Source organism: Wyeomyia smithii, chromosome 2 (assembly GCF_029784165.1).
Source record: "Wyeomyia smithii strain HCP4-BCI-WySm-NY-G18 chromosome 2, ASM2978416v1, whole genome shotgun sequence".
In the NCBI taxonomy this organism is placed as follows: Eukaryota; Metazoa; Arthropoda; class Insecta; order Diptera; family Culicidae; genus Wyeomyia; species Wyeomyia smithii.
The window spans coordinates 193,042,813-193,055,445 of record NC_073695.1 but is presented as its reverse complement, the minus strand read 5'-3'; the positions used below and the strand labels follow the sequence as shown (position 1 = coordinate 193,055,445).

Sequence of the window (12,633 nt, the reverse complement as noted above, 5' to 3'; positions counted from 1 at the left end):
CAGGTTTACCGATCGTCGTCACCGTGACACTGGCGCTTGGCGTCATGCGTATGGCGAAGCGTAACTGCATTGTTAAGAAGTTACCAACTGTGGAAACCCTCGGTTGCGTAACAGTTATCTGTTCGGACAAAACCGGCACAATCACCAAGAACGAAATGACCGTTACTGTGATCATAACCTCGGATGGTTATATGGCTGACGTGACTGGTGCTGGGTATAACGATAACGGAGAGATTCATATTCGTGATTGTAATAGCATGGACAACGCAAAACGGAGCCTCAACCAACTACTAGAGGCGGGTGTCGTTTGTAACAATGCCATCATTCAGAACGACACCTTACTAGGACAGCCAACCGAAGGAGCCCTGCTGGCGGCTGCCATGAAAAATGGTCAATATTCGGCAGCGGACAATTTTCTGCGGATACAGGAATATCCCTTTAGCTCGGAGCAAAAAATGATGGCTGTGAAAGCTGTACCGAAGTATGCCAACAGTAAAGAGGAAATCTTTTTTGTCAAAGGTGCCATCGAAATAGTTTTGCCTCAATGCACAAAATTCTGGTACGGCGGACAGGCGATCACGCTAAGCAAACAAAACGAAGCCGAGTTTCTCCAGGAGGCGTATGAGATTGGAAGAAAAGGTTTGCGAGTTCTAGCCTTAGCTAGAGGAACTTCATTCCAGGACTTAGTTTACTTGGGATTGGTTGGTATTACTGATCCCCCACGACCATTGGTTCGAGAATCTATTGAAATGCTACGTGCGAGCGGAGTGCTTGTGAAAATGGTGACAGGAGATTCACAGGAAACGGCTATGGCCATTGGTAAGTTAGCATTTTTGTTTATTTCTTATCCAAAAAATCCATCAAAATGCAAAAGGTTCGCCAACTTTGAGGGCTTCTGCTTTATTTCTTGCTTGATAACTGGAACATGAATTGGAACCTTAACAGCATGCGTTTCTGGAACATAAACGTCCTTGTGGACGACCTCTTCCACTGGAACTTCCTTGACCACCTTAACTACCTTGACGTGTGGGATTTCTTGGACGACAGGCACTTCTCGAATTAGTTCAACCTCTCTTATGACTGGAACCGGCACCTCCACACGCTTGTGGACAACTTTTTCCACGGGCACTTCTCGTACAACTTCTACATCACGAAACACTTTCACCTCGTGCTCAACTGGCACTTTTTTGATGTAGGGAACTTCATGAAAGTGCGGTACGGTGTGCTCTACGGCAACTTGTTTGATGACGGGTACTTTGACTTCTCGCACTGGAGACACTACGTTTTCCACATGTTTTATATCCAGCACCGGGACCTTGATAGGAACTTTGACGTCGACCGGAACAATATTTGCCTCGCAGACTAGCACGAAAATGCCTACTAGTGCGATCTGAAACAATCAAGGACACGTTAATATTAGGCTACTGATTTTTAGTTCAAAAATACCTACAATTCTCATTATGAATAGGGGATTGTGTGCTGGCTCGATGAAATACTTCTCGTTAACTGATGTCCGATGCGACCTGTAAGGGTATTATATAGCGACACGGTGAATTGCAAAACGATTCTACCTGACATAGAAGAGGTTCGGTGCTGCTTTCACTTGTACTGGTTTATGGAAACCTAAATTTAAAGGGCCGCATTAGGACGTATGCTTACTTATAAAGATGTAAGACATTCCACAGTTCAGGTATGCGGTTGCAAATTGTAGTTAGCTATTTATTGCGAGCGCAAATGTTATGTTTCGAGTTTGACAAGGTGAACGGAAAACCCTTTAACTCGCATTAAGCACAACACGGAGGAGTTAGTGAATATGGTTTCTTTTATCAATAGGATGACTAAATGGGATTTCGTTTGTTCTGCATTATTTCAACTGGGAAATGAATTAAAACAATGAGTGTTACATTTGACCTAATAAATTAAGTTTGCAAATCCATCTTCAATAATTGTCAGATATGACTGTGGAACTTCCCAGATTGGATGGTTGTTTTGTTCTGAGCTTTTCGGTATATGCAATACTATATATGTATCGGAAACTAATTTTTTCGTTGTCACATAAAAAAATGAATTGGATTAAATGTGGTTATGTTTTTTCAATTTCCTTAAGTTATTGTATTTAGCAAAAGATTTTACATAAACAATTTCACATTTTATCATTAAAATAGTGATGGGTTTTTTCTTGTTATCGCAACATAATTGAATATTTCTTGCAGAAATCAGGCTACTGTTTGTACAAGATCCTTGAAACTTGGATTCAATTTGCTTAGATGGTTGAAAATTTAAAAAAGTAGGTTTTCGTTACAAATTTTCACAAACAAACAATTGACTTCCGATAAGTTAAGGATTGTTCGGGGCACCAAATGGGACCAAAAAGCTTGGTTCTGGAAAATCACTCTGCCCCACTCTTATATACATACATTATTCTATATTTTTTGGCTTTAGATGGGTCAGTTATAAAACAAGATGTGAAAGGATTAGCGCAAAACAATGATTGAGACGGGCATATCGTATAAAACAATGGCCCCTAACAAGTTTCTGTATGTTAGGGGCCATTCACATACCAGGTGGACAGATTTTGAACGGTTTTGATTCCCCCCTCCGTGGACAACTGCTCACATAACTTCAAAAAAAATTGTATGGACCGTGGACATTAGACGTACCGAATAAACCCGAAGACCTGTACCTACGATAAATTACTTTGGTACTTCTGAGATAGTTTTGGAAGATAGTCAAGTATTCTGGTTACATGTCCAGCCCACTGAAGCCTGTCACGCTATATTATCTTCACTGTAACATTGATTCATCTTTCATTTTTTTCAGTTTGAGCTTTAGGGCCACATCTGTGTTGACTAGTGTTGTTTTACCGATTTTATATATATTTTTGAACATTCAGACAACATATGACTATAGTTCATGAAATTGTCGGAATCTAAAATGTTTTTTCGAAACCGGTTGTCTTGGAAATGCATAAAACTTTGAGATCTTGTGTTGACGGTCGACTTTCTGGAAGAGCTTTCCACTCAAAAATTTTCGGACTCCCAAAGGTTGATATTTTTTAAGAAGGGTAAAGATAACACCAGATCTCGACAATTTATGCATTTCATTCGGCATCCAATTTTTTTTTCGATTTCGAAAATTGTATGCTTTTTTCATTAGTTAAAAATATGAAACTTTGACTGCTTTGAGGCACGACTCCCCAAAGTCCGATTGCAAACGCTAAGTTAATCTTTTAGGCGTTTGCCAGGAATTTGTAATACGAATATCCTCTTTCTTACGTACGGAGAAAATGACGGCCTCTCGGAGTCACCCCTGCTAGATTGATTTTGTTAAACAAATTCCTTTTGAACCTTACCTACTGAAACTCCGGAGAGAAACAATTCCTTTTTTCTATAGGGTGTGGGACTAGTTCGTCAGGGGTTTTCTTCGTCATAATTTTTGCTTCATCCTTATGAGAAATATATGACGAAGAAACCCCTGCCGAAGTAGTCCAACACCCTAGTTACCAAGAAGGAGAACTTTATCGCTACTTCATTTCCGTAGCCTACTCAGTTTGCTACTATGTGACCGTCGTTACTTCTCCCACGGGATACAGAGTGCCTAGTATCAGCACTTTGTTCCGACGACCGGAACAAATGTACCGGAAAAATGTACTATTTGAGACTTCGCAACGAAACGTTGCATCGAATGTCTGCCTGTTTATGGAAATGGAATTTCGCGGTTATACCGAGTCCTGGTAACGAGGCTACTGCACGATTGAGCTGGAATTTTTCATGGGAACTTTTTTCGAGAAGTCTAAACTTTTGAGATCTACCGTGAACGCAATTCGAAAAGTCGATTTTTATTAGCACGCTACTGTTTATGTCATGCGATAAACACCAATTCGAATATAATTCTCGAAATGACCAACGATTGAACTAAGCAACAGTTTATTTAAACAGCACGGGCGTTGCACGGTAACGACATTGCTAGTTATAGCAGGAAAACACCGAATCTTCTCCGTTGTTCCCTTTTATTTACTTTCTGCGGTATTCTCCCTTACTCATATCTCTGTTCCCCAATCAGGGTAAGGAACGGGTTAAGCAGTGACGCCTATTTTAATCAGTCGTAGAAAACAGGCCTCAAACTCCTGAATTTTGATCAGCATTGACAATTTTAGTAACGAGAACAAAGACTCTGATTAAATAGCTCTCTTACGAGCATATAAAATACCACACAACGCCGAAAAATCTTTGAATAAACATCATTCCAAAGAAATCAACCGAAATTTTAGCCATTTAGTCGCCATTTTGGTGCTGAAGAAAATCCCTGCAAAACAGATGCAAATTGCTTAAAATAGGTTTAGGGTAACCGAAATAGTGTCCTTCGATTGGGAACTTCAATTGATTATTGTTAAAATTTGCTAAATCAGTTTTATAACCTGAAAACAAGTGCTGATAGAAAGAAAGATAGTTAACAAATTGACATACTTATGTTTGCATTTCACCTTACACATTTCGAGTATTTCGTCTCAACACACAGAAGGCTGCATGAGGTGCTTAAAAGATGTTCCTGTTCACTTCTGTTAAGCGACCACGTGTCACAAAACAAAATACATATATTTTGCATCTAAACTATGGACTCTGAATCAATTTTTTTTTGTTCACACAACATTTATTTGACACGGCACAATACAAATTAATGTTTTACGGAGCCAATTAAATCTAATGCCTTATGGTCTAGAATATCTTATAATCTAAAGGCAAATTCTTTACCCTCGCTGCCGACTACGAGCTGAAACTAAATCTAATACTAAAACTAACATGTTTTTTTTTTTGTTTCGCTGTTAAATTGACACCTTGATGCTCTTCAAGTAGCTATAAACATGTAGCATGTATGGCAAGTTTCGCTGAGCGAGAATATCACGAACTGGCACATAGGGCTGTATTCCTCGGGCCCTGAGGGTGACTCTGAATCAATTCCCACCGTTTATTAATGTTGTTTGTTGGCAATAATTAGGTTTCTTACAAACACAACAAATAAAGTTGAATGGTCGTTAACTGTGAACCTTCAGGAACGAGTGGAATTAAAAAAAGTCAAGAACACAAACTGTGGACAAACACAGCTATTTGGTGACAATTCGATGCTGCTGGTGGAAATTTCTTCCAGCTAGTTTTTCTCTGATAACTCCCGCGTTAAAACACCGTATTTAACTACGGTTAAAAACACATTTTTTGCTAGCTAGGTGCCTCGCGGATTGCAGGAAACTCTCGCCTCACAATGAATTTTTCACTTCGTTGATTTCTTCAAAATCCGCTAAAAATTTTCAAAGAAACAAATTCATCCTACTCATCACTACTAAATGAGATGAGAAACTTGACTCAAAGAATTTGTGTTTACGTGTGTGAAATCGTTGCCAACAAGCCAACAAATTAAGAATACGCTTTTCCCAAACAAAAACAATGGAAAATGAAATAAGAGCAAAGTTTGGTACATTAAGGGATTCTCGATCACCATCTGCCAGATTGAACGATTTGTGCAAGTTACACTGGTAAACACAGGTTTCGCCCTATTGCTCAAACTGAAAAAAAAACGAAAGATTATGGCTTTTCAACCATTCCTGTGAATTTTGGTGCCCCTAGTGAGATAACTTTCTCAGAGACTCCAATGAGTTTTCCCATAAGCCATCGTAGAAGCGACGAACCCGGTGAGCAATTACAAAAAATTCACAGGGAGGGTTAAAAGCTATAATCTTTTTGGGGCAATTATTTCGAACTTTAGGGCAATACTTTTTTCGTTTTTGTCGACCAGTGTTTTTATCATAAGATAATTCCCATTTGGTCTCAACAGGAACATTATATGTTTGAAGTTGAATCAAAATGATATGATTAGGATTTAGGTTGCATTTATCTATGATCTTTGTTACTTACTAACCCTCAATTTAAAAAGAAAAGAATACGCGTAGGTTAATTTCAAGCTTAATTGCTAAAGTAAAAATCATCATTGAAACTTCAGGTAAATTACAATTTTCCTCTTTTTAATTTTATAAATCGACACTTTATTCTAGTTCTAATTGAAAACATATAATTTGAATTGTAAATTAATCATAGGTTTACTATCCCAAATTTAATATTTACTTCATTATACGATTTACTAATGAAGCTCCAAAAAACTCTCATAGTTGTCTCAAAATATAATCGGAAGAAAGCATTCGGAAAGAGACAGTTATAAAATTGTTTACGTATTCCCTTATTGTGGTCTTCGTTGTAAGCGTCATAATTAACTGTCCACAACGTAAGAAACGGGTTTCTGCATTTCCTCCTTCCAACGGCAGATCCGTTCAGTATTCACGCTTTCATTCTATTTAAATGCCCATTCAGTCAGTGATAAGCATCAAAGCGATTTTCAACTTCATATAATACAGTTCTGCAACCGAGGGTCGTCATAATGAATGTGGTAAGTAATTATTTCTCAATTCAAAACGGTAACTTACTGAATTTCCACCAGTTACTTCTAGTGTGTGCCCTCGCGGGTATCGCCCACGCGGTTATCGCCCACTCGCACGTCAAAGATATTGCCTTGCCCGTTTTAAAACCATACATTGAGAAAGTTCCGGTGCCGCTCGTTAAAGTTGATTTCACTAAAGGAGATGAAATCGTGAAGCATGTGCCGCAAACTTTTATCGAAAAAGTTCCGGTTGAGAAGGTGATCGATATCGAAAAACCAGTCGAAGTGCTGCAGCATGTGCCCGTCACCAAGGAAGTCTTCATCGAGCGCCCCGTCGAGGTGATCAAGGAAGTACCAATTGAGAAGGTTATTATCGATAAGGTTGAGGTTCCATACGAGGTGATCAAACACGTGGAAAAAATTGTCCATGTGCCCGTCAAGAAGCACGTCGAAGTGATCAAGCAGGTTGAAGTGATCAAAGAGATCCCGTACAAGAAGTACGTTTTCAACCCAGTGCATACCAAGATCAACTACCAGGTGCCGCACTTCGTGGAGGTTCCCTACACCGTCTCTGCCGTGCCGGAGAAAATCATCGAGAAACCATATTTGTCCAAGCTACACGATCCAATCGGGCTGGTGAAAAAGTTGTTGCACAAGGAGGGATAAATTTTGTTGGTTGGAATAAAATTATTTATTAACCCAAAGTACTATGTGTTTGAGTTTTGATTCCGAATTTATGTTGAAAAGACAAGAAGATGACCAAATTCTTAGTTTTTAGTAACAAAATATTTTTTTCCAGGGGAATAATCTTACGCTACTGCGATAGAAGTTGAATAGATCAAAGACAATTGAAATTTTTCAGCAAAACTCATGTTCTTAATTACGACTTGATTATTTAAAATTCACTGTGTAGCATAGAACGTTTTTTATTCAGGCTTGTTTCTACCGTTTTTTAATTTTTCACGCAATTTTTCACCCTTGACAAACTGAGTGGAAAGGAAGGATTCTCAAGTTAAAATTTCTGGAATCTTAAAGATAGTTTATTGATTCAATTCCAAAAATGATGCAAAATTTATTGAGGTTAACCATAAAAACGTTGTTAATGCAATGTGAATTTTATAATGAAAAAAGTTTATAGATTATTCAGCTAACAAATTTGACTTTCGTTAGTATAAAAGTGTTACAAGTCGACTGGCCAATTTACCACAAAAGGCAGTCCAATTGCTTTTTCAAGATTTCCATAACATTGGGATTAAAGAATACTCCGATAGTTATTGTTCCGAAAACCAAGTAAACAAACAGCCATAGAGACTTTAAGAACCGCAATCGATGAATAAAAGCTGTAAGCAAAGCAAAGACTTGGTGCTACATTCCGATTCGGATGAAAGCCATAAACTAAAGCTTGAATTGCAAGCTTTAGATATACAATGTCAAAACTCGAGATTTTACTAACTTTCTTGGTGAAACATCCCACAGAATTTCACCTGTGCACAATGTTACGCCAACGCAGTCGGTCCATGGCAGCTTATCTACAGTTTCTTGTGCGTCCTGCATTTTCGAGATCTCGCTCCACTTGTTCCAACCGTCCGTTGCGCGCCTCTACGTCTTGTACGGGCCGGATTCGAAACGAACACCATTTTTGCGGTTTTATTGTCCGGCATTCCTACAACATGTCCCGCCCATTGTACCCTTCCAGCTTTAGCGACTTACTGGATACTGGGCTGGGTAGAGTTGCGCCAGCTCGTGGATGATTCTTCGCCTCCCTACATCATTCCCACATGATCCGAAGATGCTACAAGTTCGGGGGCGAAGTTTGCCAGATCTCAACGTCTTGTGGCGTCCGTAATTGGGCCCGACTTCCAGCTATAATACGGCTGCGGATTTCGCTGTTGCAGTTGTTGTCTGACGTTACCAATGATACACTAGGTATACAAATTCGTCAACCACCTCGAACTCATCTCCGTCGCTACTGCCTATGCGGGCCCTATCGCATTCGGTTCCCCTGCTAGCAGATACTTGGTTTTCGACGTATTCACCTTCAATCCAACCTTTTCTGATCCACTGGCTGGATTTATTGAAGATCGTGCCCTGCATGTTGAAGACCGCACGTTTCATAACACATGCAGGCGCAATGTTAAACATGAGGCAGGAAAGACCGTCGCCTTGTCGAAGTGCTTTGGTTGTTTCAAACGGGTTTGATATCGTTCCCGAAATCTGCACACAGCACCGTACACTATCCATCGTTGCCTTAATCAGTCTTGTTAGTTTCGCAAGGAAGCCATTTCCGTTCATAACATTCCATAGCTCTACAGGGTCACTAGTGTCGTAAGCGGCCTTGGAATCGATGAATAGGTGGTGCGTGAGGATTTGGTATTCGCGACACTTTTGGAGGCTCTGTCGTAGCGTAAAAATTTGGTCCGTTTTCCGGCTTGATAACTACCCACAAACCTTCATGCTAGAGGCGAGAGACGGCGAAAGATGATTTGGGACAGAACTTTGTAGGTTGCGTTGAAGATCGTGATCGCTCGGTAGTTGTCACATTCCAACTTGTCGCTTTTCTTGTATGGGCATATTACTCCCTTCTTCCACTCGTCCGGTAGCTGTTCTGTATCCCATATCCTGACTATCAACTGATGCAAACAGAAAGCCAACTAATCCCGGCCCTGCTTGATGAGCTCCGCTGCGATGCCATCCTTTCCAGCTGATATGTTGCTCTTGAGCTGCTTGATAGTATCCTTAACTTCACTTACCGGGGTAAAGGGAGGGGGAGGGGCGAATTGTAGTCCACTGTGCTGACGAAGTTGTTCCTCCAACCATCTTGGTGTTCTGTCTCTGCGCCATTCAGGTGTTCATTGTAGAGCTGCTTCCACCTGTCGATCACCTCACGTTCATCCGTCAAGATTCCTCCATCTTTATCCCGATACATTTCAGCTCGCGGCACAAAACCTGCGTTAGAATCTACGTGCTTCTTCCTCAATACTGCCTGTTCATTTCCTCCCACTTCAGCTCTTCCAGGCGGCGTTTTTTGTCCCAAAAAATGAAGTAGACTCTACTGCCTTCGTTTCTGTTTGTGTCGAGTCATGTTATGACGGACGGGTTCTTTGCTGCAGCTGTATCAACTTTGGGGACTTTAAATCGCTCCAGATCATACCGTGGCGACGGACGGTAGCGGTGATCTCCAGGAGTACCGATATGGGAGGCTATGCTGGAAGTAACTACAACGTATGGCTACGGAGGCAGCAAAGTTCATGAGTCGAAGGCCGTTTTCGTTCGTGGGCCGGTGTGCCCTGAACATTCCAATAAACGGTCTGAATTTCTCCTCCTTGCCAACCTGGGCGTTGAGATCTCCGATAGCGATTTTTACGTCATGTGCATGCTATCGTATGCACGGTCCAGTTGCGCGTGAAGGCGTGTTTATTTGTTATCATTCCTACACGCAAAAGTTCAAAGCCTTAATCATCCAATGTGTCCTTTCAATTCGCACAGAATTTGCTTTGACTTCGCACAACCAATGCGTGATACGCATAACGCAAAAGTTGTACAAGGAATACATTGACAGAGATCAAAATCAGAATATGTATCATATACACAAAAATCGTAATGTCTCGGTAAACTTCGGCTTCGGGCGAACGATCAGTTTCGAGGCGCTCAAAAAACCGTTTTTTACTTTTGCGAGCCGGTGCGTATCAACGGCTCGTGCATCCCTAAAAATCGTCAGCAACCGAAACAGCCAATAGCGAGCCTTGTTGCCGTGGAAGTTATTGACGCTGGTTTCAGTAACGCAGAACCGAATGCATGTGAATTAAACCAGAGTCATAATTAAATGCAAAATGTTTTGGACTAGTCTCATGTTTTTGTTTATTGTTAATGGTTGAATGATGGTTTCAAATAACCTGATTCATGAAAGTGAATCAATCAGACAATAATTTCTTCAATGGAGTCAGTACCCAACTTATCAGTATTGATTGCTGGTTGCACTGTTTTAACGATGCCAACCTTCTGAACATCGGCTGATGCTTTATAAGTGTAGTGGTTTGGAGTAGAGATGGTCGGGTACGGGTATTTTTACCCGAAACCCGTCGGGTTACGGGTAACGCCAAGAAATATTTCACGGGTTCGGGTCGGGTACGGGTAATTTAAAAACCAAGGCTTCGGGTTCGGATCGGGTACGGGTTTGAAAAATTCTCAATTGGTCGGGTACGGGTCGGGTACGGGTAATTCGATTTTCGTGCATTATGAGAATTTAATTTTTAACATTTCAAACCTAGGTGTTTTCTTAATGTCGATAATCGGAAAGATCGGAGAAGAAATTGCCCATTCTCACTCAACGAGGGATCGGCCAATGCCTATTCTGACAGTTGTAGGCAGTCTTTGCACTAAGGGAATGATATCGTGCTATCTTTTTCTAATGCGAAAGTGAATAGTTCTTCCTGCAACCGTTCTGAATTAATTGAAATTTTTGCCGGGCTTTTTTCACATCTGTCAGGGAAACCGCGGAGCATTGTACAGTAAGGCAACCTAATACAAAGGCTGGCTAAGTAAAAAAAGTGTGGATAAACGCACAAAAATATGGTGTTTAATTAATTTTGGCGTGCTAAACACTAATCTCCATTCCATTTTTTATTTGAGGCCGTCCATAAAGCACGTGACCTAATTTTTATTGATTTTGGCACTTTTCCCCTAACTTTTTTATTAAATAGAATTTAATCTTCAACTACGAGCAACGCCACAGTGCGACCTCCTTACGTAGCTTTGGCACAACCCCTCAATTCAACCAAATTTTGCGAAAAAAAAGGTTTTTTTAAATTAAAACAAAATAGGTAATACACACTAACTACAAATCAACTTTTTCTTTGACGCCAAAAAAATCCAAGCTATCATTGAAGCTGCGGAGCGTTTTAATGATTTTTTTTAAAAACATATGTAAAAAACGTCAGTATGCGATGACATCGAATCTTTACTCAAAAATTAAAGGTATTCGGCAAATTCAAATGAATTATTAAATTTTTTTCAAGTTATAAACAATATTATCTTTGACCTTATTATAATATGTAGATTTCAGTTTGCTGCGATGTTCACATAAAACTCATCGTTTTATTAACTTTACCAGACATGCACTTTTAATAGTGGACCATCCTGGAACTCTGGGTTCATTAACATTCGTTCACATTCACCCTCGGTTCTTGTCTAACTCCGGCCATCATCTCGAGAAACCACATATGACAATCAGTGCATATAACGTGCGAGATACCCAGGTATTTTTCCAGGACGGGTCGGGTTCAAGCAATTTGGGCGTTTTTTTCTTTCGGGTACGGGTCGGGTACGGGTTGTTGGAATAGATATTTTTCGGGTTCGGGTCTGGTACGGGTATTTTAAATAAACCAGACTTCGGGTTCGGGTCGGGTACGGGTTTGAAAATTTTCGATTAGTCGGGTACGGGTCGGGTACGGGTAACAAATTTTCCATACCCGACCATCTCTAATTTGGAGCTGCGCAATACATTCAAAATACGCTAGAGCATCAAATGCGTTATGCCCAACGCACATGCGTTGTACTGGTTCCCGTAAATGCGCCAATTTCGCTCATAAATGATCTGGTTACGCACACTCCAACTTTTGCGTGTAGGTGAGAGCTGTGCACGTTAATAATAGAAACTGCCTCTGATTCTCAACTTGCACAGCTTGTTGTCGATTGGGCACCACCCAATCACGCGCTTCTGTATTTTGCCCATCACAACCAAAGTTGCTGCAGCTCTCGTATATGATGTAACCATCTCTGTACGTATCTGCCGATATTCCATGCAGCATACCTCCTGCAGTGCTACAATGTCGAACTAACGAATCCATATAAATCGGAAAGAATGCAGGTACTTCCCAAAAAATTAGGTGACTTGCAGTTCCATGATCCGAGTTTCCAATCGCTATTACGTTTTCGTTACTTAGGTCTTTGCCGGTTGTTCCGGTCCGTATTCACATTATTTGCTTCCTGTACTGATTGTTTTTACGGCTGTACTAATTCCCAGTCTCGCCCGAGGACTATTGTTACAGCACAGTCCCATGCCGGCACCAGGACGTTGATGAACAGCAGTTACTCTACCGCCATGATATGGTCAACGCGCATTGATCGCGTCGCACCTTCTCACTTAGCTGTTGTCGGTTGACAACATTGGCCAGGATATAGAATATAACTGCCTTTAATGGACCACTTAGT

General features: G+C 40.6%; 3 protein-coding genes across 7 annotated transcripts in view; 2 read left to right on the top strand and 1 right to left on the bottom strand.

Annotated features, from left to right (window-relative positions):
* The window catches only part of LOC129720199 (calcium-transporting ATPase type 2C member 1), a 125,404-nt gene that overhangs the window by 104,500 nt on the left and 8,271 nt on the right, over positions 1 to 12,633 (top strand). For all 5 annotated transcript variants that reach the window (XM_055671648.1, XM_055671644.1, XM_055671646.1 and 2 more), the window contains exon 6: positions 4 to 819. In XM_055671648.1, coding sequence (XP_055527623.1) covers positions 4 to 819 — 816 coding nt within the window. The remainder of the gene's footprint in view (positions 1 to 3; positions 820 to 12,633) is intronic.
* Positions 828 to 1,666, bottom strand: LOC129720201 (mantle protein-like). The gene is made up of 2 exons (XM_055671651.1): positions 1,451 to 1,666; positions 828 to 1,390 (listed from the first exon to the last, which is right to left on the bottom strand). Exons 1-2 carry the CDS (start codon positions 1,457 to 1,459, stop codon positions 845 to 847), a joined length of 555 nt encoding a protein of 184 aa, XP_055527626.1. The 5' UTR covers positions 1,460 to 1,666; the 3' UTR covers positions 828 to 844.
* Positions 830 to 10,633, top strand: LOC129720200 (uncharacterized). Its single transcript, XM_055671650.1, has 2 exons — positions 830 to 6,432; positions 6,484 to 10,633. Exons 1-2 carry the CDS (start codon positions 6,424 to 6,426, stop codon positions 7,087 to 7,089), a joined length of 615 nt encoding a protein of 204 aa, XP_055527625.1. The 5' UTR covers positions 830 to 6,423; the 3' UTR covers positions 7,090 to 10,633.